The 26301-nt window shown below is 42.0% G+C and overlaps 1 protein-coding gene across 5 annotated transcripts in view; it reads right to left on the reverse strand.

The window, feature by feature from the left end:
• AMOT (angiomotin) overlaps positions 1-26301 on the reverse strand; it is a 73859-nt gene that overhangs the window by 17837 nt on the left and 29721 nt on the right. For all 5 annotated transcript variants that reach the window (XM_062183834.1, XM_062183833.1, XM_062183832.1 and 2 more), the window contains 4 exons: positions 25663-26170; positions 21156-21300; positions 19148-19240; positions 14680-14825 (listed from right to left, as the gene is read on the reverse strand). In XM_062183834.1, the coding sequence (XP_062039818.1) occupies positions 14680-14825; positions 19148-19240; positions 21156-21300; positions 25663-26170 (892 nt within the window). The remainder of the gene's footprint in view (positions 1-14679; positions 14826-19147; positions 19241-21155; positions 21301-25662; positions 26171-26301) is intronic.

Below are 26301 nucleotides of genomic sequence, written 5' to 3' on the forward strand. Positions count from 1 at the left end.
GTATATCTCACTGTTAAGATTAAAATCTGAGGGGCCAGTGCTGTGGTGTAATGGGTAAAGCCGCCGCCTGCAGTGCCAGCATCCTATATGGGCGCCAGTTTGAGTCTCGGCTGCTCCAGTTTTGATTAAGCTCTTTGCTATGGCCTGGGGAAGCAGTAGAAGATGACCAAAATCCTTGGGCCCCTGCACCTGCGTGGGAAACCCCGGAGGAGGCTCCTGGCTCCTGATCAGCTCAGGTCTGACTATTGTAGCCATCTGGGGAGTGAACAAACAGGAGACCTCTCTCTCTCTCTCTCTCTCTCTCTCTCTCTCTCTCTCTCTGCCTCTCCTTCTCTCTGTGTAACTCTGACTTTCAAATAAAAAAATTAAATAAATAAATCTTTTTAAAAAAAAGAAGAAAAAGATAGTTAGAAAAAAAGATTAAAATCCGAAAGTGTCATTAATAATCGACTCAAAAAAGAATCCTGGAACTTTCAATCCTGATTTTTCTTCAAATCTTCAAGCGCTGGAGCTACCTAGCTGAACAATTGCAATGTTAAGTTACCTACCCTATCAGCATTGCCCATACCTATTTAGCTGGAGTCAAGCCAACAAGATCAACCTGATTCCCCTATTGCAGAAACTCGATAACTTCTTCATGGTAATGAGTCCAAATCACAGCTCTATAATTACAGTTAGATATCATTGGCATGTACTGGTGGGAAAATTCACCTTGTCTTGCAACTGCCTTTGCCTCAAATTAGAATTGCTGGACCTTGGGCCAGCGCCGTGGCTCACTTGGTTAATCCTCCACCTGCAGCGCCGGCATCCCTTATGGGCGCCGGCTTCTAGTCCCGGTTGCTCCTCTTCCAGTCCAGCTTTCTGCTGTGGCCCGGGAGGGCAGTGGAGGATGGCCCAAGTGCTTGGGTCCCTGCACCCGCATGGGAGACCAGGAATAAGCACCTGGCCCCTGGCTTCGGATTGGTGTAGCTCCGGCCGTAGTGGCAATTTGGGGAGTGAACCAACAGAGGGAAGACCTTTCTCTCTGTCTCTCTCTCTCTCATTGTCTAACTCTATATGTAAAAAAAAAAGAATTGCTGGACCTTCTCTAGGTGGAAGGAAACCTACGTGATATTGTCCTAGCAGATCAGTGGTATACTTTGCCTAGGTGGTTGAAAAAAATTTTTTTTAATTTCTTCTATATTTTCTTGACATTTCCCTTTATTCCAAACATAGTTCAGTCTAGCTTTGGGAACCAGTTGAGGGGAGTTCTACATTTAGATTTTCTTTCCATTAGATCTTTTCCTAGGAAGTAAAACAACAACAACAAAAAAGTCACCATTTTTTTTCTCTAAACAAGTTTAAACCTTTCTTTTCTGGAGTACATGGCTATTTGCAACAATGTTGTCTAGGGCAATTAAACCTATAGGTTATGGCTGCCTCTGCTTTCCTATTTGCTAAGATTTGAATAATTAGGGAGCAGGAAACTTCCTCTATCCTTCACCTTTTGGATATTTTTGAGCTATTTAAAGTTGGATGCGTTTATTTGTGAATCACTTTGAATACCCTAAGGGACCAGTGCAATGTTAATGCACAGAAAGTTAGCTATAATTACCAAGGCTTATGGCGCTTACACTTAAAGGCAATTAAACTTAGATAGCATACAGCTCTTGTCCTGATGGTAAAGTTCTGCAATGTGAGCTCAGAAAACTGAAAAAATAAGCAGTCCAAGGCCATGTAGATTTCTTGATGCCTGGCCTCTCTTGAAAAAAAAGAAGAAACTTAAATATCTCAGCAAAATAACCCCTAGAAATAGAAGTCACTGAGTTAAACCTCTGGAAGGGAAAAGCAATAAAGAATAAAGGCTCAAGGAGTTCTTGGAGTTGGCTGAAGACAGGCATGTAGGTCAGACAAATTCCAAAAAGCAGGCCAAGAAAAATTCCATTATGGTTTGCCACTAGGATGATTTTACAAAAGGTACCAGGACCACTGTTGCTGGCATAATTCTCCCATCTCCTTTAAAAGAAAAAAAAGAGTACAGCTCACCCATCAACACCATGATGACCCAATAAATGCTTAATCTCTAGATAAGCTAGGGTAGAAAAGGTCAACCCTTGGATATTACTGATGCAAGGTCCTATAGATACAGTAAGCAAAGTCAGTCATTTTCTAAGTTACATAGTATGTTTTCTAGATTGCATCTACCTATGGAAAGGAATAAAGATTTATATGGTTTAACATCACTACTATTACTAGACAGTCTATGCTTCACTTTCAACCTTCATCATGATGAATTCTCTTTTCTTTTCTGCCTCTCCTCTGCAAAGTTATCTGTGGTACAAAGTTCTTCAAATATTTCATCAAGTAAGTAGGGCAACCAGGTCCTCAACTTCACATTCCAATGCCATCAGAAATGCCCGTGGTTCCTTCTTAGGTGGAGAGAGGCCATATAGTAAAACGTTTATAGTCATGAGCTCTGGCCTCAGACTGTCCAAAATTGGACTCTCCCACTCCTTAAGTATGCAATATTAGGCAAGTTACTTAAAGGTCTCTGAGCTTCCTTTCTTATTTCTCCCTTGCATTTGAGCTTGCATTTACTAATTCATCAATAACATGAAGATGGTGATAATATGATATAATCTATCAAGATTGAATAAGATAACATATGAAGTGCTCAGTAGAACGTCTGGTACAAAAAGTGCTCAGGGTTGATGTTTTTCTTGTTTAGAAAAAAGTTTATATCAAGTCAGTCATGTTCCATTCCTGATAGCCTTGACATAGTTTTCATTCTATTTTTTTTTTTTTTTTGACAGGCAGAGTGGACAGTGAGAGAGAGAAACAGAGAGAAAGATCTTCCTTTTGCCATTGGTTCACCCCCCAATGGCCGCTGTGGCCGGTGTACCACGCTAATACGAAGCCAGGAGCCAGGTGCTTCTCCTGGTCTCCCATGCGGGTGCAGGGCCCAAGGACTTGAGCCATCCTCCACTGCCCTCCCGGGCCATAGCAGAGAGCTAGACTGGAAGAGGAGCAACCAGGACAGAATCTGGCACCCCGACCAGGACTAGAACCCGGTGTGCTGGTGCCACAGGCGGAGGATTAGCCTATTGAGCTACAGCAGCGCCAGCCAGTTTTCATTCTTTTAGTAACTCTACTGATCATTTCATCTAATTATAACATTAAAATAAAGCCACTTTCTTCCCAAGAAGTCATGTAACTCTAGGTCTTAAATGCTTCATGAAATAGAACTACAGATATGTTTACAGGGAAAAGCTGTTCACTGGAGATACAATTAGAAGAAATCACAGAGAAGATACAAAGGCTTCTTATTCTCTCAAATGACATGGTCTGGAGGGCACTTCCACTACATAAGAAATAGCTTACTTATGGTCAAAGGTCCTGTATAAAGACCCTGAGTCAGAGCTCATTATTCTCTCTCATATTTATATATACATATATATGTATGTATGTATTAGAAATTTCCACTTGACTGCACATTATAAGGTAAAGAAAAGAAAGTGGTAATCAGAAGACCAGTTCTAGATCTAGCTCTGCTACTAATCTCAACTTGCTTCCCTGTTCCTGTTCTCTGCCCGAGTGCACAGTTGTTAAAAAAAAAAAAAAATGAGGGGTGCTTCAAGAGGTAGCAAAGCAAAATGTTCAGCAGTAGGCCAAATCCAGCCACACTCACATATTTACATATTTTCCTAGGCAGCCTTCCAGCTACAACAGCAGAGGTGAGCAGTTGCAGTTGCACCAGAAATTGCATGATCCACAAAACCAAACATGTTTACTATGTGGACCATTTTAGAAAACGTTTGCTGAGTCCTGGAAAGGTTTTCAAACTGTTGTCCTAATGTTTGTGTAGGTACTTAAGGGGTCTTGAAGGAGAGGCGAGTTGTATCAAATGGCTCTTCTTTTATGCATTTTGTATATTACGGTTCTACAGAAAACTTCATTTGTAAAAGAAGATTGTGTCTCTGTGTGCGTGCATTCATTTTTATTGTCTGTTTTCCCCCAGAAAACAGGCCTCCCATGTAACCTTGTTCCATCATCTTTTTACATTTGATGTATCATCAGTCTGGCTAAATAACTTAGTTTCCAAATGACCTTTAATGTTTCATGCCTCATTGCCTTTGGACACAATATTCTCTCTTAGGAATGCCTAGTCACATGAGGTTTTAAGAAATCAAAATTTGGGGGCCATTGATGTGGTGTAGCAGATAAAGCCACTGCCTGCAGTGCCAGCATTCCAGATGGATGCCTGTTGGAGTCCCAGCTACTCTACTTCTGATCCCGCTCTCTGCTATGGCCTGGGAAATCGGTAGAGGATGGCCCAAGTCCTTGAACCTCCATGAGAGACCTGAAGGAAGCTCCAGGCTCCTGGCTTCAGACTGGCACAACCATCTGGGGAGTGAACCAGAGGATTGGAGATCCCCCCTTCTCTGCCCCTGTTTCTCTATAACTCTTTCAAAAAATAAATAAATCTCCTGTGTCTTCATATGAATTTCAGCATCATTTTTTCCAGATCTGAGAAGAATGTCTTTGGTATTTTGATTGGTATTGCATTGAATCTATAAATTGCTTTTGGGAGAATGAACATTTTGATGATATTGATTCTTACAATCCATGAGCATGGAAGATTTTTCCATTTTTTGATATCCTCTTCTCTTTAAGATTTTGTAATTCTCATTGTAGTGATCTTTGACATCCTTGGTTAAGTTTATTCCAAGGCATTTGATTGTTTTTGTAGCTATTGTGAATGAGATTGTTATTAGCAGTTCTTTCTCAGCCATGGCATTGCCTGTGTATACAAAGGCTGTTGATTTTTGTGCATTGATTTTATATCCTGTTACTTCGCCAAACTCTTCTATGAGTTCCAATAGTCTCTTAGTAAAGTTCTTTGGATCCCCTAAATAAAGAACCATATCATCTCCAAAGAGGGATAGTTTGACTTCCTCCTTCCCAATTTGTATCCCTTTGATTTCTTTTTCTTGCCTAATAGCTCTGGCTAAAACTTCCAGAACTATATTGAATAGCAGTGGTGAAAGTGGGCATCCCTGTCTGGTACCAGATCTCAGTGGAAATGCTTCCAACTTTTCCACATTCAATAGGAAGCTGGCTGTGGGTTTTTCATAAATTGCTTTGATTGTATCGAGGAATGTTCCTTCTATACCCAATTTGCTTAGAGTTTTAATCATGAAAGGGTGTTGTATTTTATCGATTGCTTTCTCTGCCTTTATTGAGATAATCATATGGTTTTTCTTCTGCAGTTTGTTAATGTAGTGTATCACATTGATTGATTTGCGAACATTGAACCATCCCTGCATACCAGGGAAAAAGCGCACTTGGTCTGGGTGGATGATCTTTCTGATGTGTTGTTGCATTCTATTAGCCAGAGTTTTATTGAGTATTTCTGCGTCTATGTTCATCAGGGATATTGGTCTGTAATTTTCTTTCAATGCTGCATCTTTTTCAGGCTTAGGGATTAAGGTGATGCTGGCCATCATTTAAACAAAATTCTCCCTAGATATTCTCTGAATATCTAGGAAATCATTCCATCCAGTTTAAGTATTCTTACCAAATGCCAATTCTCAACAATTTTTCAAAGACTTCCTTTCATTGTTTTTCCCCTGATTATACATTCTCTGTTAACATGGCTCCTTAAACCACTCTTACTCTTTGTCTTGATCTTTAGAACCACCTTCTCTCCAACCCCATCCAACCTCATCTTACCCTCTGCTGTACTTATTTTGCCTTCATGGCAATCGTTCTCAAGTGGAGGTTCTGCTGCCCAGGGGCCATTTAGCAATGTGTGGAGACATTTTTGGTTATCATTGCTGGAGGTAGACTGCTACTGGCATTTGGTGATAGAAGCTACAGATGCTGCTAGACATCCCATAATACACAGGAAACTCCTGCTTCCCACTATCACCAGAGTATTATCCAGTCCCAACTGTCAACAATGCAGAGGTTGAGAAACCTTGCTCAACACATCAGTAGAACTGAACATCTCCTTTATGCCACAATCTGAACAACCACTTATATTCATATTTTAATGTTATCATAGTCCCTTTACCCACAGACCTCTAGCTGACCGCATGATTTCATCACTCTGAAACTCAGTGAGTGTGTCCCAGACTGCTTTCATCTTTCCCAAATGCCATCCATTTGATAGTTCCATCAATACAAACACTTACCTAATTTTTTTCAGTAGCATAATCTTGGAATAATTGTTGTTCTCTCTTTCCTCTGTCCACCATATTCAATCTGCCACTATATCTTTTTTTTTTTTTTGAAAGAGATTTTCTTTTTTAAAGATTTTATTTATTTATTTGAGAGGTAGAGTTACAGACAATGAGAGGGAGAGACAGAGAGAAAGGTCTTCCTTCTGTTGCTTCATTCCCCAGATGGCCACTATGGCCAGAGCTGCGCCAATCTGAAACCAGGAGCCAGGTGCTTCCTCTGGGTCTCTGACACAGGTGCAGGGGCCCAAGCACTTGGGCCATCTCCTACTGCTTTCCCAGGCCATGACAGAGAACTGGATTGGAAGAGGGGCAGCCGGGACTAGAACTGGCGCCCATATGGGATGCCAGTGCCGCAGGCCAAGGATTAACCCACCATGCCACTGTGCCGGCCCCTTTCACTCTATCTTAATTATAACTATCGCCACTCATAATCTTTCATTCCCTTATTTTTTCACAGCCAACACAGTTTAAAAGCTCTTCTTTCCCAACTAGATTATTGTAGTAATAACATAATAGATCTTTTGGTTGCTTTTTCATTCTATACAGAGGTATACACAAGCACATGTGTGCACACGCACGCACACACACACACAGTCCATCTTCCACATAATTGCTATCACAGATTTTCTGAGGTAGCTCATCATGACACTGCCTTATTTGAGAACAAACAACAAAAGAAAACTACTGAGAACACGTCCATTCAATTAGAATTTATTAGTCGCCTACTGGAGCCAAGGTATTTTACAGTTTTCTCTCACTTTTATAAACTAGATACTCTGTCTCTCATTCATATCTCAATCTACTTGATGTGCTTCAATCCACCACCCAATCTACTGTTGCATTTTCTATCCAGCCTAGATATGGTTCTTATGTGGCCCTTAAAAATGTCTTTATCAATCTAGGCTATTAATTACTTAAAATTCTACCAGATCAACTATGTAAATGATCAAACTTTGTGTTAGTCCGATAATTCCTTCATCCCTCCTCACCAAATAACTTAACTCTCGAAGCATTCTTCCTTGAATCATCTTACTCGTTCTTAATTACCACTTTTTCTCTATTGTTTATTATCATGTGCATTCTATTAGTATTTTTGTAAGATTTTATCTATGTGTGGATTCATTCATTCATTCAACAAATACTTGCTGAATGCTTATTATGTGTCAGTCCCTGTTCTACACCTGAGAGTAGGAATGATTTAGAGGGAAGCAAGATGAGTGCATTCTCTCTTAGGTTCTAGTTCTAATTGAATGTTCACTGAACTCTTGGTAACCATGTTATATTAAATAACTCTGACAAAAATATGAGCATAACATAGATTAATGACAATGAAATATACAAGCAATAAACAAACACCTTCATAAATGTATTTACTTTGCTTGGCCAAGTCAACATAAGAGTTTCAAATCAAACCTACTCAAAGATAAGTTTTTAAAGGGGAATCAGAAATGGGAGGAAGAACAGCAAGGAGGCAACTTAATGAAGTATAAGGCAAATAATCTTGAGCTCAATCAATCATACTTTTCCATCACACTTCTGTAATAATTTGAACCCTTCCCTAAGCATTTGGCAAGTCCTTTAACCCTCTTCTGACTCAGGAAAATCTGATCCCTGCAAATGAATACCACGTGATGGCATCTCTTCCCTCCTTCCAACAACTGTGAGTGTCTTTCAAACTTATTTTTTAAAGGATGGCTTTATACAAAATTACTTCTAGGGCCCCGAAAGCTGTAACCTTTTGCCTTAGCCATTTGCAAGAAAACTGACTTATTCATTAACCTTCCAGTTTATTCATTGGTAGACAAATAATAATTTTAGATGTTTTAGAATTAAGGTATTTGGGAATTTCTCCTAGATTTGTCACTAACTGTATCACTGAATCTATTAGCGCTTTAATTTTCTAATCTGTCAAAAGAGGATAACACTTGCAAAGAAAGGTTAAAAAATGCAGATAAGTAGGACGAAGGAGAAATCTATGAATACTAGTTGGATGAACACCAAATTATACAAACACTCCATCTGCTAAAGGGCATTGAGTCTAATAATATAAAACTAAGTCCAGTGCCTTCATTGTATCTGATTTTTTGCTTACATTCTATTGTCCAAAACTGCATTCACTATTTCACAAATGACACAACTGAAGCATACTTTGTTCCTCTCCTTGATACAACTAGTTATATATTACTAGATGAGTCTTCCGTGATTTTAACTTGATCTGACTTAGTCTTACTCGGGAAACCCTGACTCCAAGTAAGGGTTCACACTGAAGCAATTTGGTAACACTACCCTGGTATTAGCAAGCTGCCTCTGTCTGTTGCCAAAAGGCTGCGGTCCACTAGTGGATATTAAAAGAATTGAAGAGTAAAAAACCATCTCTAAAAACTTGCTACCTTGGGAATGCAGTTCATGTTGTATAGGAGACCAAAAAGAAATCCACAAGCCTTCCAATTTGGGAATTTCAAAACTAAATCATAGGAAATCTGTAATAATTGAGCTTAGAGAGGTTGCCTCATCTCTATTTGAAGTGGAGACATTTCTTTCTTTCTTTTAACATATTGGGTAGAACCACATGTGCTTCAAAGAACATCCATTGTCAGAAATGTGGGAAAGTCATCCTTAGATGAAATGCCCTTCAATAAATTAAAAAAAAATCAGAAGAACACTGTGGAAGATTTCTGGGTGGATGTGTACTTTGTCTGAATTCTATCAACATTCTACTTTACACCCTGAGATCTTCCATCTAAATCTATAATCCATCATAACCACTGTGTTATATTGGATTCACCTACTGCTGGAAAATTAGTTTGAAGTAGTAGACATATAAAGGCATTGATTGGAAAGGGAGGGGACTAGTATGATATTCTGTGGATATGTATGGTAGAAGAAAATTAAGCATCTTTGAAAGCAGGGAAAAAAATCAAGTAAGGGATCTAGGAATGAAAACATCAAGCCTTAAGAAGAATGATGGAAAAGGGGTAAAACATGTAGTTTTGGGGAACTGAGTGAAGTGGCATCAGAGCTTTGGAAAATGTACTGGTTAGTCCAATAAGAGCTACCAACAGGATGTCTACATCACCACCAGACACTACAGTGCAGAACAGGTTAACATTTCAGCCTCTTCTTCCTGAATCTTTATTTCATTCTAGCCAAAAGCCAAAGCACAAGGTTCACTGGCTCTTTCTGCCAGCCCTCCCCACATTCTGCTCTGTCCCTTCATGTGCACACTGTACTCAGTAAGCAGCCCACCCGCAGCATCTTCCCTCTTTGATCTTGCCAAGGCCTTTTCCCCACCATGCTTGAAACAATCAACTAAGCGGCGGCTTCATCTCTGCATCATCATAAGACAGCAGCTAGCCAGAAGCCTGAGGAGCCTTGAGCCTTGTGAGAGGATATGCCAGGCATTCTCCAAAACTCTCCAGAGGGGTCAAATTGGTAGGGGGCGGGGAAGCTCTCTTTGAATGAGAGAATGCTACGGTTGCTGTAGGACACAGAGCTCTTTTGACTTGAGTTTAATGAGCCTCCAATTCATAGGAACTACGTGTTCCGAAAGATAAGGGCAAGGACGGAAAGGCACCATTTACCTCGACCGGCTGCCTGCAGCACAGGCTGCAGACTGGTGTATCAAGGCCTGGATCCCACTGACTTGCCAAAAAGTCAGATCTGGTTTTTTTACTTAGTGTGCTGTCCTCTCCCCAGCAAGATACCTCTCTGGATATAGTAGGGTTCACAAAACAATCTGGGCTGAACTTAGAAGAGGAGGAAAGTTGTCACTGCAGGGAAACATTCCCTGTAAGCCTGAGGCAACATTGTTGCTTAGAGCACAGTGATTGTGGAGAACCACAGGCAAGCAGACTTAATGGGATTAGAAAGATAGAATGAATCTCAGGAAATGAATCTAAATGAAGTCTTTATAGAGAGGACTGCATAAATGAATGCAAGGGCCCTGGGATCATTCAAGTAGTGGTAATCTTTCCCTAAGCATCTTGATGCAATGAGAACTAGTTACTTTAGTGACTCTGCACTCAGAAAGCTGACAAAACACTCCCCAGCAAAAAAAAAAAAAAGGATGAATTTGAGGAAGCATCCTTAACTGTGATTAAGTAAGCTAGAAAGGTTTTCCCTGGACGAACTTCTAAGGTCTGAGAAAAGAGGAAAGTTTGTGGTGCCATGTGCAAGTCATAAGTCTGTTTTTTGTTCAAATTTGACACAGGCAGAACATCTAGCATATCCTGCCTTCAGACGTGGCCTTGTTTGAGTCATCTACAGCAGCCAAAGAAATAGCTTTTGTATTTATGAATATTGTTCTCAATTTAGAAATATTCACTGATTTTTCTGAAGGAATCACAATGAAGACCCCTTATCAGATTATTTCTGGAGTCATCAATACCTTAATAATAGTTTGGAATGATCCATACTTAGACATTTAAAGAAAAAAGAGGGGCAAGTGTCTGGCACAGCAGTTAAGATGCCACTTGGGACACTTGCTTCCCACATTGGAATGCCTGGATTTGAGCCTCAACTCCACTTGCAAAAGTGATTTCCTGCTAATGTACACCCTGGGTAGTAGCAGGTTATGGCTCAAGTACTTGAGTCCCTACCACCTACATGAGAGATCTTGATTGAGTTCTAGGCTCCTGGCTTTGGTCTGGCCTAGCCCCAGCTGTTGTGGTCATTTGGGGAAACGATGAGAATATCTCTTTATGCCTCTCTGCCTTTCAAATAAATAAAAGCAAAAATAAATTTTAAAAATGTAAAGAAAAAAATTTTAATGCCTAATGGGGGGTTGGATCACAGTAGACAGGCAAAACTTCTATTAGCAATTCTATATTTGAGGATAAGAGAAAGAGAAGTTTTCCTTTAAACAGTATAGAGGAAACAAGACAAACACCACCCAGAAGCAAATCCAGCCCTTATAGGCTGCTAAAACAAAAACAAAAAAAAAAAAAAAAAAAAAAAAGGAAAAAAGAACCAATGTATTTTTCCTGAGACATGATCTTGCAAGCCTTCTTAGGTGCTAGAAGTGATTCAGCTCAAGAGTCTAGAAAACGTTACAAGGCCTCTTAGATTGCCCTGGGTATAGTGCTGTGCTCTTGCTCCTCCAGTCAAAGGTCCCGCTTCCTTTAGCACCAGCAACACAGAATTTTCCACAAATTAGATTCCATGTGAAAATGCAAGTTGGATGAAGGATAAAATATCAACAATCAATGATGAGCTCATCTGAACTCTCTGGTCACTAGACCCATCCTTCAATCCCAGCCTAATATTTAGAACGTCTTTAAATTGTACAGCTACATATTTTGGGGGAAGAAAATTACATTAAATCTTTGGAACAAATGCCCGGAAAAGCTTCAGAAGGCTGAAGCCAGAAATGTAGACAACTGCTTCAGTGAGAGCTGCCCAGTAGGAACTAGAGATGAACATCTTATTCCAACACCTATGCTACTTTAATGATTAACCACCAGTTACTGCCTCAGACGTTGCAAACCAACATGGGTGCAGGGTCTTAGTGTCCAGTTGTCTCCCGCTAGATGGGTACTCTTCCCAGAGGGGCAACAGAGCTATAGAGATACTTCAGTCTCAAATCAATCTAGACAAGTTTCTCATTCAGTCTTTTGAGAAGAGGAGTCCAGGGGTGGGCATTTGGCTTAGCCATTAAGACACTCCGTGGGATGCCTACACCCCATACTGGAGTTCCTGGGTCTGAGTCCCAGCTCTGCTCCCAATTCCAGCTTTCTACTAATATGCACTCTGGAAGGCAGCAGGTGATGGCCCAAGTACTTGGATCCCTGCCACCTATGTGGGAAACCTGGATTAAGTTCTCTGGCTCCCAGCTTCAGTATGGCCCAGCCCTGGCTGTGGTGGGCATTTGGGGAGTGAACCAACAGATGAGAGATTTCTCTGTTTCTTCCTCTCTCTGTGTCTCTCAAATAAACAAAAGTAAATAATTTCTTTAAGAAAAAAAGGCCCAACAGCTAAAGCAAGTTTTTAAAAATTAAAAGTTGCAGAGGTTACTAAATCTGAATAAGCGCCCACATTATCATTTTGGGAGTTGAACCAAAGGATGATTCAGACAAGCAACAGGGTTTAGGGAAGGAAGAGTCATAAGACTACAGTTTTATTCCTGGCTCTATCCAAAATTTGCCATGTGATCACCAGAAAGCTACTTCTCAGCAGGTCTTTCAGTTTAGCTTTCTCTGAAAGAATCCTATCTTAACCCTGTTCTATAATTTTCTGTGGAATGTCTTTGCAAAAAGAGGAGGGAAAGGAACATGAGTTATAGCAAAAGGCTAAAAAGTGTGCTAAGCTCCTTAGACCTGGACAAAGCAAATACAAGGCTTCTTCATTTTCCATGAAGCAACTTACCAGATGAAAGTACTTTAAAAAGCTTATGAAAAATGGAATTAAATGATAGATCTATTTTGGTGCAAATAATATTTCAGGATTTATTTATTTGTAAGAGAGAGAGAGAGAGAGAGAGATGATCTTCTATCCACTGGCTCACTCTCCAAATGGCTCTAAAAGCCAGGGCTGGGCCAGGCCACAGCCAGCAACCAGGAACTCCATCTGGGTCTCCTACATGGCTGGCAGGAGCCCAAGTACTTGGGCCATCATCTGCTGCCTTCCCAGGCATTTTGACAGGAAGCTGATTGGAAGCAAAGTACTAAGGGAGAGGAAGCAAGCAATGAATAAAGGCAGGAAAGATACTCCACAACAGCCAAAATGTTATTTGGTCATTAACATTTTATACAATCTCAAGTTTATAAAGCATCCAATTGTCAAAATGGAGGCTATTTTTTCCCTTAAAACAATTCAAACCTAGGCCGGCGCCGTGGCTTAACAGGCTAATCCTCTGCCTTGCGGAGCTGGCACACCGGGTTCTAGTCCCGGTCGGGGCACCGATCCTGTCCCAGTTGCCCCTCTTCCAGGCCAGCTCTCTGCTGTGGCCAGGGAGTGCAGTGGAGGATGGCCCAAGTGCTTGGGCCCTGCACCCCATGGGAGACCAGGATAAGCACCTGGCTCCTGCCATCGGATCAGCGCGGTGCGCCGGCCGCAGCGCGCCTACTGCGGCGGCCATTGGAGGGTGAACCAACGGCAAAAGGAAGACCTTTCTCTCTGTCTCCCTCTACTGTCCACTCTGCCTGTCCAAAAAAAAATAATAATAATAATTCAAACCTTAGAATAGAAGTGAGATGTGTAATTTTCATTAGCAAGTGACACTCCAACATTAATGTTTTGTGGAACTCACCCATTCTCTTAAGTGCAAAATATCTAAGAATTACTAGTACTCCAGTGCAGTGAAAAACCACAGCCAAGATTGATGAACAGCAGGCCAGCAGCAAACTTACCTCTATTTCATATAAACACAATTTAGGGTTGCAATCAAATAACGTCTTTAGCAAGGCTAATCAAATACATATTAATTGTGTGCTTAACAGTTTTACTATCTATCATCTGTCAAAGGAAGGCTCCATCCTTGCACCCAAATAATTGACAAATGCACCCTACCACTTAACTGCATTATAGAAACTAGCCACTAAGGCACAGGCTGTATCCTAGCCAGTGCATTCTCCTGACATAAACTGCAAACTGACCCTGAGTCCCATCCTGTCCCAAACCTCGCAAAACCAATCTGCCAAGAAAGTCCAACAGCAAAAGACATGGCCATCAAGGTGTATTTTCGACTTGAGAGGGGAGTGGCATACTTTAAAATATCCAGAATCATTTTCTGTGTCTTTCAAAATAATACTTAAAATTTCATATGTGCAGGAATATACAAAGGGTCTTCAAAAAGTTCATGGAGCAGCAGACATTTGGCACAGCAGTTAAATCATTCTTTGAACACCTGCATCCCATATCCCAGTGCCTCATTTTAAGCCTCAGCTCTGCTTCCAATTCTAGATTCCTTCTAATACATACCCTGGGAGGCAGCAGGTAATGGCTGAAATGGTTGGGTCTCTGCCACTCATGTGGGAAATCTGGATTGAGTTCTTGTCACCTAGGCATTTGGGTAGGAGATCTCTCTGTCTCCCAAACAAAATAAAATTGTTTTTAAAGTTTTATGGAAAATGTGAATTATCTTTTAATTCCATTTTTCCATGAGCTTTTTGAAGGCATGTGTGAGTGCGTGCAGCTGTCTGTGTGGCATGGGTTCAAGACAGGGCTGGGAATACATTAAGAATTTAGAGTGTACTAGAAACTATCTGATTATATGAATGAGCAAATGAAAACTGCTCATTGACTCTGGTGATTTCCTCTTCTGAAACAAAAGAAAGGAACTTACAGACCAAAGAAATCAAAGTCCACTCATATCAATCCAGCTATAACTAGAAGCTGTAGATGGTACCTCCCTGTTAGGGATTGTACGGCTGCCCATTCAGCACAATGAGAAAACCAATGCTCTTGAGTTCTCAACTCTCACACCCTCAGGTTCAGGTATCACCTAACAAAACCATACCTCTTCTTCCAGCTTCACCACCTTGGCCTGGGCATTGCTCAAGGCCTGGTCTCGGATTTCAATGTGCCGCCTTTGGTCCTCATTGGTAGAACGGGCAGTGGCCAATTCTGCTTCCAGTTTCTCCTTCTCCCGTTGGCTTTCTTTATCTGTCAGGACACAAAATATCAGTACTGCCTGGAGCTGGCTCACAACCTTCACCTGAGAAAAACTGATAAATCAGTTCCCATTATTAGAGAGTTTACTCTTCTAGTACACAGCTAAAAGAACCAGACTACTCAAGCTCTGGACTTTATCACTGGCTGTACTACAAGTTCCCTGTGTAAATTCAAAAAAGCCACTTAGTAACAACTTAATGGTTGCCATGCAAAAACAATGAGAAAGTAGATATAAAGTACCATGAAAAGTATTAATCATTAACAAAGAAGAAAGCATGTAGACATATGTACACATGCACACATACACAGACACACACACACATATATCAGAAGAGAAGGTCAGCTTGTCTTCTCAATTTTATTCCTTCAAAATGGCCTTGCATTTGCAAAAGAACAATTAAGCCCTGTAAAATTTCCCCATTGTTTTCTCATGACATTACATTAAATAGAACTAAAAAAAAATGACATTTTATGAAATGGATAAAACCTTCAATTCCTCCTAACAACAATTCAAAATTGAAAACTCAGCAACTCTTCTTAGATCCAGAGAAGTGAGATCATGGGGCAAACTGCTGTCTTCAAAATTGGAGAGACAGACAGGCAGATATAGAGAATCATAACTCACCAGAGTAGAAAGCCATATGCAAAAACGTCCAGGGGAATCAGTGGCAGGACAGCATAAGCTGAACTGTAATTGATGAATTGCAGGAGGCTTGGTGTGGACAAAACCTCAGCAATTATTCCAGGAGAACTCAGTCACAAGGGAGCTACCACACTATTTTTATTAGTTTTAACTTCAGGAGCTTGGCCAGGTTCTCACAGTAAAGATCAGAGAAAAATCCCTCAGTGCTCTCAGCAGAGGCAGAGAAAAAGTAACCATTATGTAATATGCCGGGGTCAGCATTAAGTTACTATTGGTGTACTAGGTTAGGCCTACATTTTATGATGCTGGCATCCCATATGGATGCCGGTTCGAGACCTGCCAGCTCCACTTCTGATTCAGCTCCCTGCAAATGTGCCTGGGAAAGCAGTGGAAGGTGGTCCAAGTGATTGGCCCCTGCACCCATGTGGAAGACGCAGAAGCAGCTCTGGGCTCCTGGCTTTAGCCTGGCCCAGCCCCAGCTGTTGAGGTCAATTTGGGGAGGGAACCAGTGGATGGAAGACTCACTCACTCTTTCTCTCTTACTCTGCCTTTTAAACAAATAAAAAAATAAATCTTTGAAAAAGAAAGATTCCAAAGCATCCTGTTCTTAAGAAAGCTTGCCCACAAGAAAAACTAATTAATAAGATTCTAACCTATTGGAGTTTTTTTCACCAGAGCCCAGCCAACCTGGAAGAAGGGAAATATCCAACTCTATACTGCTCTAGCATTCTACATGAGAGAAAGAAATGTTCAATTCCAGCCCTCTCTAGCATTCCTGAACCTAAAGTGATGAAACAAAAAGAGGGTGGCATTGAGAAGAGCAGGTTATGCTGTTGTTGGTAATGTCCACATCCCGTATCAGAGTGCTGGTTCAAATCCCAGCAACTCTGCTTCCAATCCTGCTTCCTACTAATGTGTCTGGGAAGGCAGAGGAGGATAGCCCAAGTCCTTCGGCCCCTGCACCCATGTGGGAGACCTGAATGGACTTTTAGGCTCCTGGCTTTCATCTGGCTTACCCCAGCCTTTGAGGCCATTTGGGGAACTGAACCAGCAAGCAGAAGTTCTCTCCCCCTCTCTCTCCCTATTTCTGTCACTCTTTCAAACAAATAAATATATCTTTTAAACAGAAGCACTTGTGAAGTTCACAGTTCAATGATATGAGCTTACTAAAAGACTTAGAGCTAATTGTAGGACTGAAGAAAGTTTTCCTTCCTCCCACACCTTATCACATCACTAAAGTCCTATTTATCACAGTTTCTTTCCCTCTCAGACATATGTGTATGCCATTCAACAATAACAACAAAAATGACAGGGCATACTGAAAATCAAAAATACACAGTTTTAAAAGAACAAACATCAATGTTGGAATTATCATACTAAATTTAAAATAACTATGATTATGATGTTAAATGTTCTAATGGAAAAGAGAGACAGCATGCAAGAACAAATGAGTAATATGAGCAGAAAGATTGAAAGGCTAAAAATGCTGGAGATTAAAACAGAGGTAAAAATATATTATTTAAACTCATAATGGTTTTTAAGGATCAAGTGATATAACGTATTTATTTAAATGAAAGAAGCATTATAAAGCACAAATACCAAAGGAAATTACTACATAAGGAAGATGATCATCATCACCTTGATTAATAATGAGAGAAAATCTGTAGCTTCAAAGCATGCTTTTCGTTGTGATGTGACAGATTTTGAATACAGATTCTGTTTTTAGAATGAGAAGGCTGAGACTTACCTGACAAAATTAGTAAGTCTATATCTCTGAACCTAAGATTATATTATAGCTACAAGGGACCATGAGTATATGTAGTTAAGTCTCATGCTTTTTTAGGTCCTTCTCTTCTTAACTAGGTAGGACATATATCACACCAGAAACTCAAATAGGTTTGATGTAGATTTAAAGATCAAGGGTTCTTCTTCTTGAGAAGAACCTTAAGCTTGTAGGAGAAAGTTCAATAGGGCAGTCTTGCCTTCGCTCCCACTGTGATTTTAGGTATCTATTCAAGTGTATCTTGGAAAGAAATGAACATTTACTGAATATTTATTGCATACCAGGCATTGCATTAACTTAATCCTCAGAATAACCATACCAAGGAAGGTATTATTCTCTTCTCCATTTTGCATATGAGAAAATGGAGACTTGGAGAGCTTGACTAACTTGTATAGGATCACACAATTGGTTAAAATAAAAAGCAGTGGCCCAGGGAGACTTTTCAAGAGGGCTTTCTTTTCTCCTGCCACAGTTCCAACCACACAGGGAAAAGAAATTAAAGGGGCCAAGAGTCATATACTCTTTCTTGCCTAGTTCCAGAGCCTATTGATAGTCTTTTGCCCTGATGTTCATGTAGTCTGCTCTATTACATTACCACATTTTATAGACCCCCCAGCCAAGCTTCTAGGTCACCTGAAATGCCACCTCTACAGAGAGGAGCACAAACTATCAGTTCCAGGGCAAGAGTCATATGTTTTGTTTCTCTCTGGGAAACTGCCACCCTCTTTCTGGCAGCAAACTAGCTTCCAGGGTAACTGCCACCACAAAAGCAATTTCACAACAATCCACATCAGGCACTGAGGACACCAGAAAAACTACATTCCTTGCTCTAAAACATAACTGACAAAGGAAGCAGGAGGCTCCAGGAAAAAAGAGAGAAAAAAATCCATTCTGAAGCCAGAGCACAACAGAGCAACCCAGGAAGAAAGGGAAATATTGTAAGTGAAAATCAAACTTGTAAAAGCTGACTGGAAACTGCATGGAATGACTTGAAAGGGTCATCTGGAGACCTAGCAAAGATGGAAGACACTGACAAGTCCCCACCAAGCATGACTACAACCAGAGCTGCACAGAGGTGCCTGGAGGTGGCATAAACAACTATGGGCATCTACAGAAATGAGGAGGAGAGTTTATCTGTTTAATTCTCCTTATGGATTCAATCCACTATGAAGTTTTTAATGGTGATTTTATTGTGTCAATTAGAAAGAATTGGGCATTGTCTAGCTAGGTGGAGTCCATTAGAGACTGATAAAGAAGAGGATTAATTCATTGCCGCTGTCCCAGGAGAATTTCGACACAAAGCAAATAATTAAGAGGGAGACACAGCTTGCCCTGCCCCACACCCTCCAACTATGCAACTAGTTCAGGCCATAGCAGTGGCTCCCTTAGAGCTATCCTTGCAATCTGCCACTGTGTAATGCTATTTAAAAATATATGCATACATATACATATATGTATACATATACTTATACTACTACTAGATGTTTCACTCAGAGAGCCCCAGTTACTTGCTAGGCATTCCAAACACCAGTCGTCATTCTGGCACGTTAATCTCATTACTGCCAGAGCCAGCACCTGGATTCTATGAAGAAAACCCCATTAAGAGATCCCGTGGTCACCAACATCCTTTCTTCAGCTAGCCATGACCACAGCAAGGATTTCTTGGGCTTCTCTGGCTTAATACAGAAGAAGCCATTTGATGTCACTAGATGAACATTTCTTGAATATGTATTATAGATCAGCAAGCAGCCTTCTTGGCCTAAGAGGAAAAGAACAGAATCTTCCAATTTCATGCCTGAACAGGAAAAGGAATCCCCAGGTGACATTCACTCTGCCATGGCTATTCATTTTCCCACCCACACCTGCACCTGAAACTTTCAGACTTACTTTTGGCGAAGAGCTGAGAGATAGTTTTTCTGGTATCCTCTGACCCCTCATACTCCTTCTCCGCAAGTTGCTTGTTGGCAGTCTCTAGACGCTCTGTGGAATTTGGAGACAATCAACAGGGCCCCAGATAAAAAATTCCAAGCACATGCTGTTTGCCTTCTAAATTCTGACCTTTGGCAAAACAGGCCTATTTCTTCTTGTTAAACAAGAATGGGTGACACAGACATAGGTTTGCAAATGTGAATCTCAAGACACTAGTAGCCCATGGCAGAGAAAGAGGAGGTCAGTACTTTTAACACTTTCACTCCTCAATGCCAAAACCTAGGTGAAAGGGAAAAAAAAAAAAACAGATGCTGGGGTGAGCACTTGGCCTAGTAGTTAAAATGCTCATATCCCGGCCGGTGCCTCGGCTCAATAGGCTAATCCTCTGCCTGCGGCGCCGGCACACCAGGTTCTAGTCCCGGTCGGGGCACCAGATTCTGTCCCGGTTGCCCCTCTTCCAGGCCAGCCCTCTGCTGTGGCCCGGGAGTGCAGTGGAGGATGGTCCAAGTTCTTGGGCCCTGCACCCGCATGGGAGACCAGGAGAAGCACCTGGCTCCTGCCTTTGAATCAGCACGATGCACCAGCCGCAGCACGCCGGCCGTGGCGGCCATTGGAGGGTGAACCAACGGCAAAGGAAGACCTTTCTCTTTCTCTCTCTCTCTCTCTCTCTCTCTCTCACTGTCCACTCTGCCTGTCCAAAAAACAAAAAAATGCTCACATCCCACATTGCAGTGCCTGGGTTTGAGTCTCAGCTCCACTCCCATCTCAGCTTTCTATTAATGCACATCCTAAGAGGCAGTGACAGGTTCCTGTCACTCAGATGGGGAAGCTGGATTAAGTTTCTGACTCCCAGAGTCAGTCTCATGGGGCAGGCACAGTGACGCAGTAGGTTAAGCTGCTACCTGCGACACAGGCATCCCATATGGGTGTCAATTTGAGTCTCAACTGCTTCATTTCAGATCCAGTTTCCTGATACTGGCCCTGGGAAAGCAGCAGATTATGGCCCAAGTACTTGGGCCCCTGCAACCCATGTGGGAGACCCCACCCTGGCTGTTGAGGACATTTGGGAAGTGAACCAGCAAATGGAAGTGCACTCTCTCTCTCTCTCAAATAAGTAAATAAATACATCTTTTTTTAAAGATGTATTTATTTTATTTGAAAGTCAGAGTTACACAGAGAGAGAAGGAGAGGCAGAGAGAAAGAGGGAGAGAGAGAGAGAGAGAGAGAGAGAGAGAGGTTTTCCATCCACTGGTTCACTCCCCAATTGCCTGCAACAGCCGAAGCCAAGAGCCAGAGGCTTCTTCCAGATCTCCCACATGGATGCAGGGGCCAAAGAACTTGGGCCATCCTCTACTGCTTTCCCAGGCCATAGCAGAAAGCTGGATCAGAAGTGGAGCAGCCGGGTCTCGAACCAGTGCCCATATGGGATGCTGGCACTGCAGGCGGCAGCTTTATTTGCTACGTCACAGCGCCGGCCCCAATAAATAAATCTTTAAAAAGCATTTTCCACCACCCCCAATGTTGCCATGTGAAAGTAAAAGTAAGAGAGAATGAGTTCTAGAAATAACAGAGGGCATTACCATTTCAAGCTTGCAAAGCCAAAAAAAAACATGCATTCACCAATCATATAAAAGGAAAAGAGGCAGCACTAATTACGAGGGCAGATCAGGTGGATCCAGAAGTCCCAAGAGGAATCCTGACTGATTAACACATCAGCTCACAGCTCTGAAGGCCAATCAGGCATACCCCCCCCCCCCCACTTTGATTAAGGAAGCTTGAGGCCAGGTAGTATGGCAGTCATCCAAAATTAGCCTGACATATGGCCTGAAATTTACTGACCCATCCAGTGGGCTGGACAGCCCCAAAGCCTAGTGGGATCCTCCTCAGCCCTGGCTTTCCAGCCTGTAGCTGTTTTGGAAGCACAAAGACAAATCCCTTGATTCCCTCACCTCTCAGATCTCCTCACCTCTCAGATCCCTGTTGAAATCATGCATCCTTCGAATCTCGCCTTCCAGCTTATTTCTCATGGCTTTCTCCAGAGCCTCTCTTTTGGATGATGACTTCACCAGGTTCTCATATGCTTCTGAGACACGCTGGATTTCGGTCTCCACCTGAATAAGAAAAGGGAAGATAGCAGTGATGGTAGGAAGCTGATGGGGAAGATGGTCTGAAAATATATAAACAAAGCCTTGCTTACAGCTTGTTCTAGGGCTTGCAGATGGCCAGAAGGCAAATATAACACAGTCAGATAGGAAAAGTTTCAAGGAAGGATTTCCAAGTTCAACCATAAAAATCAATAATTAATGCATGGCATTATAAGTCTTCCAGGTTAAAAAATATAACAGTAGTTTCTGCCTTCAGAGAAGATGGTAAGATAAAGCAAAATTTCATAAAGAAATTTGAATTTCTTACTGAAATTTTTATTTGGAAAATATTAATAATGGTGTATATAGTACATAAATAACTTTATTCCAGGCCATTCAAAGGGTTTTCACATGTCTGTTTCAATTTGTCCTATTCTCTACCTAGGCAGGAATATCTTGGCAGAGAAAAAAAGGTACATTACCTTTCCCAAGAGCAAGTAAATGGCAGAGATAAATCCTAACAACACTAAGCTTGACCCTAATGCTGTAGTTCAATTCCATTTAACAAACATTTAATATGGGCCCAAATATTTGCAAGAACTCTCTAAAGCACTGTGGGGTGTATAAATATGAATAAGATCATTATTGTCCTCAAGGAGCTTTCAGTCAAATCAAGTGAAAGAACATCAGGCAAAATACAGAAGTCTAAAAAATAAAAAAGGTAGTAGTGCTATCAAGTACAGAGAAGGAAGAAGTTATTCCTGATTTGGGGGATGGGAGGGGAGAACAATTTCTGTGAGGAGGTGCCATTTAGAGTCAGATCCTGAACACTGGATCGGATTTCAATGAGCAGAGGTGAGGGGAAGGATATTCTATTCTGAGTGATCAAAATGCATTCTCAGAATGACCAGTAGTCTAATTTGGCTGGACACAGCGGAGGACACAGAGGGAACCTGACAAGATATGGCTGCAAAGAGACTGGAGTCAGATAATAAAAAAGTTTTAATGCCAAGCATTTGGACTTTATCCTGTAGTCAGTGGGAAACCAGTACAGATTTCTTAACAGAAATTCATGAATGGAGCTGTATTTTATGACACCTCTACAAATCTTATAAGATGAAAAAAATGTAAAAAAAAAAAAAAAAAAAACAAAGAGAAAGAGTCTTGCCCTGAATCAGCCAGAATAAGGAAGAAAACAAGAAATCAGATAGAGAGTTTTCTGTAACCAGTATAGCTCCACTGCACATAAAATAATGAGAGATATTTGCATATCATTTGTATAAGACAAATAAACCCCATGGCCTATTAAGCATTTCCAAGTTAAATTTGACTCCTGAAACCATGCTGCATTCCTTCTCAGTTTTTCACTACCCTCTGGAACAAAGCCCAGGGTACTTTTTGGGGAAAAAGACCAGGCCCCCAGTGGGATGCTGGGGAAAAGGTAAGGTTACCAAACACCTCAGATTCAACCTGCTCCCTTCTCCAAAATTCTGCCTGAGACAAGACTGCCTGCAAACAAATGAGACTTATACCACTGAAAAGAGCAGACTTGAAAGTGTTTTTCTCTTTGCAGATGGCACCAAGATAGCAGCACAGAAGGTGAAAACTGGTGAATGCATTTAGAGACAAGATCAGCGAGGCCTGTGCCTGATGAAGCTTTTGCAAGAAATTCAAGTGCTGGGTAGAGAAAATAAACATGTCTATTTGAAATGCTGGCTTACTCTGGGCTGCATTCATAGCGAAGTTTTCCAGTTCCTCACCATAGGCTACACCTGGGGTGGGCAGTCCCTTCACTCAAGGCATTTGGACTGATATTTTCAGATTTTTTTTGACAGGCAGAGTGAATAAGTGAGAGAGAGAGAGACAGAGAGAGAGAGAGAGATGTCTTCCTTTTTGCCGTTGGTTCACCCTCCAATGGCCGCTGCGGCCAGCGCATCTCGCTGATCCAAAGCCAGGAGCCAGGTGCTTCTCCTGGTCTCCCATGCAGGTGCAGGGCCCAAGGACTTGGGCCATCCTCCACTGCCTTCCCGGGCCATAGCAGAGAGCTGGCCTGGAAGAGGGGCAACCGGGATAGAATCCGGCACCCCAACTGGGACTAGAACCCGGTGTGCCGGCGCCGCAAGGCGGAGGATTAGCCTGTTAAGCCACAGCGCTGGCCTTATTTTCAGATCTTGTACCCATATTGCCTGAGCTTGCTGTGAAAATACCATACTCTCCCAAAGGCAAGAGTCAGATGTGTCAATAGGGCCTTCCAGGAAAAGAACTCACAGAACATAAGCACTGGCTTGGTCTGGGTGGTGGTAGGGCTTGATAGACTATGGCAGCAGGTTTCCAGACTATTCTGTCTACTTATACCCATGGTGAACCTCAACCTTCTAATTTTTCCAGTACCACCTGCAATCTACCTTTTTCCTCCCACTTTGCTTTTCCTCTTCTACTCCACTTGTCCATTTACTCTATTTTAACATTGGTTTGACTCCCTCCACCCACCTCCAACACTCAAGCTGTGCATACTACACTTATTGAAAGCAATTTTCTCAATCCTAGGAAGCAATGACAAAGCTATTGCTGCTCCTTTTCCTTGTCACTATGCTCCCTACTCCCCCATTGCCCCTGGGGGGAAAAAAAACATCATGGATCCTTTGGCAAAGAGTTTTAGAAAGTGGGCTCATCCTTCAGTGATTGTATCAAAGATGTGCCAGGACCACTTTCCATAGTTTGGGTGTGGCTGTCGATGGTTAATCTAATCATCCACATAGGGTTTTTGATGCCTGGATATAAATAATATTGTGTTAATGTAATGGTGGGGAGGGGATGAGAAAAATTTAAAATCAGGGCAAAGCCAGGGAGAAACGGCTCTCATCCATACCACCCACCAACCCCCATGCAGATTTGGGAAAACTGGGCGGTGGTGGGGGAGGACTTTCTGACTACATAAAAGGACAGCTTAGGATAACCTCTCTTCTTTAGGACCCAGAAATTTCCACTCCTAGTGTCTCTTAAGGACAGAGTTGTTGAACAATACAAGGCAGCCTCTCCTCCCCCCTCCACCTTCACCCTTACTTCCCTGAACAGTCTACATTGTAGGATGGTCGCACTACATGAGCTCCACAATGACAAAAGCTGAAAAGAGGCTGCCAAAATCATAACCCTATTCACCAACAGCCACTGGAAGCCAAGAGCTAAGGTTCCTAGCTTGGGGCACTCAAGAACTAAAGTCCCACCCAGCTGCAGGAGACAGGAGGGGCCCAGGGAAGAATGTGAACTGGGAACACACACCCCTTTTTCTGTTTCCTCAGCCTAGGGCTGTCACCTGTCACCCAGCCGTGGTGCTAAAACCCTCTCACCCCCCCCCCCCACATACACCAGAGAAACAGAGCAGATGTTGATTCTGAGCTGCAGTGTAGGACCAGGGCAAAAAGGGGTGTTGAAAAGGAATTACTATGAGAACTGCCACTAGGAAAAGCAAGCTTTTCAATAGAGAATGGTTTAAGTCCTTGGGCCTCTGCACCCACATGTGAGACCCAGAAGAAGCCTCTGGCTCCTGGCTTCAGATCGGCACATCTCCGGCTATTGTGGCCAACTGGGGAGTGAATCAGCGGATGGAAGACCTCTCTCTATATATATTTTTCCGCTCTCCTTCTCTCTGTGTAACTCTAACTTTCAAATAAATAAATCTAGAAAGAAAGAAAGAAAGAAAGAAAGAAAGAAAGAAAGAAAGAAAGAAAGAGAGAGAGAGAGAAAGAAAGAAAGAGAAAGAAAGAAAGGAAGGAAGGAAGGAAGGAAGGAAGGAAGGAAGGAAGGAAGGAAGGAAGGAAGGAAGGAAGGAAGAAAGAAAGAAAGAAAGAAAGAAAGAAAGAAAGAAAGAAAGAAAGAAAGAAAGAAAGAAAGAAAGAAAAGCAAGCTTTTTCCAGAACAAGGCAGCACAGTCTCTAATTTCAACTGGTGAGATTGTTCTAGGAAACATGGTTTTATATTTAAGATTCAAATTTATATTTTGGGAACTATAATCAAAACAAAAAGGCTGAAAATGCTGGCAAGCCCCCCACCTTCATAGACATCATCAGTATTCTTGATCCTAGGAAGAAGTATCCCGTTCTTTTAAAAGTCTAGAACAATGAATTAAATTTTCCTTTGGGCTGTGTTGCCTGGGAAAATGATATGAATTTTTCCTCATTTCATAAATGTAAAATGTTCTTTCTTCTAGACAGATAGGCAGGAGGCTTTTTCCAAAGTTTGACCCATATTTAACCTGCAGATATAAGAATCCTGAAGACTTGCCCGTAAGTAATGCAGGCATCTACAGGCAGAGACTTTTATATGGATATTAAACAAATCCAGTGAATAAGATTTAAAGGAGATGCTAACATTCCCAAAGAGAATCCTCACCTTCTGTAGTCTTGCCACCTTCTCATAGCATCCTTCCAACTCTTGCCGCAAGTTGCGGTTCTCATCAGAGAGGATCTCCACCATCTGCTGGGCTCTGGAAACAATAGCAAAAGGGTCTGCTGGCATGGGCTGGTAAGAAGCAGACTGCTGAGCACGAGGCATAGCTGAATAGGTATCTCCTGGCTGTGGCTGTTGCTGTTGCTGCTGCTGGTGATGGTGGTGATGGTGTGATTGCTGCTGCTGTTGCTGCTGCTGACTCAGGCCAGGCTGGGGAAGACGGTAATGATCCCCTTGGTGAGCCTGATTAGGAAGGAAATGCTGTTGTGGCCTAGGCAGGTGAGCTGAGTGGTCTCCTTGGTTTGGGACCAAGGAGTGTTGAGCAGGAGACAATCTAGTGGTTGGTGGAGACTGCAGCAAAGGCAAGGAACCCCCAGACGTCAGGGAAGATGTAGGGCTATGTGGCTGAGAGTTTCTGGCTGACAATGGCAATGAGATGTCCTGTGTTGGCCTGTAAAACAAGAAGGGCAGGCTCAGGTGAAGTTTTCTCCTAAGTCACTTAGGGAGAAAGGCACAAGAAAGTGACATGAGATGCCTTCTGGTGCCTCTGAACACCTGCAAAATGAGGAGCAGGCAGCATTA

This window comes from Lepus europaeus, chromosome X (genome assembly GCF_033115175.1).
Source record: "Lepus europaeus isolate LE1 chromosome X, mLepTim1.pri, whole genome shotgun sequence".
NCBI classification, from domain to species: Eukaryota; Metazoa; Chordata; class Mammalia; order Lagomorpha; family Leporidae; genus Lepus; species Lepus europaeus.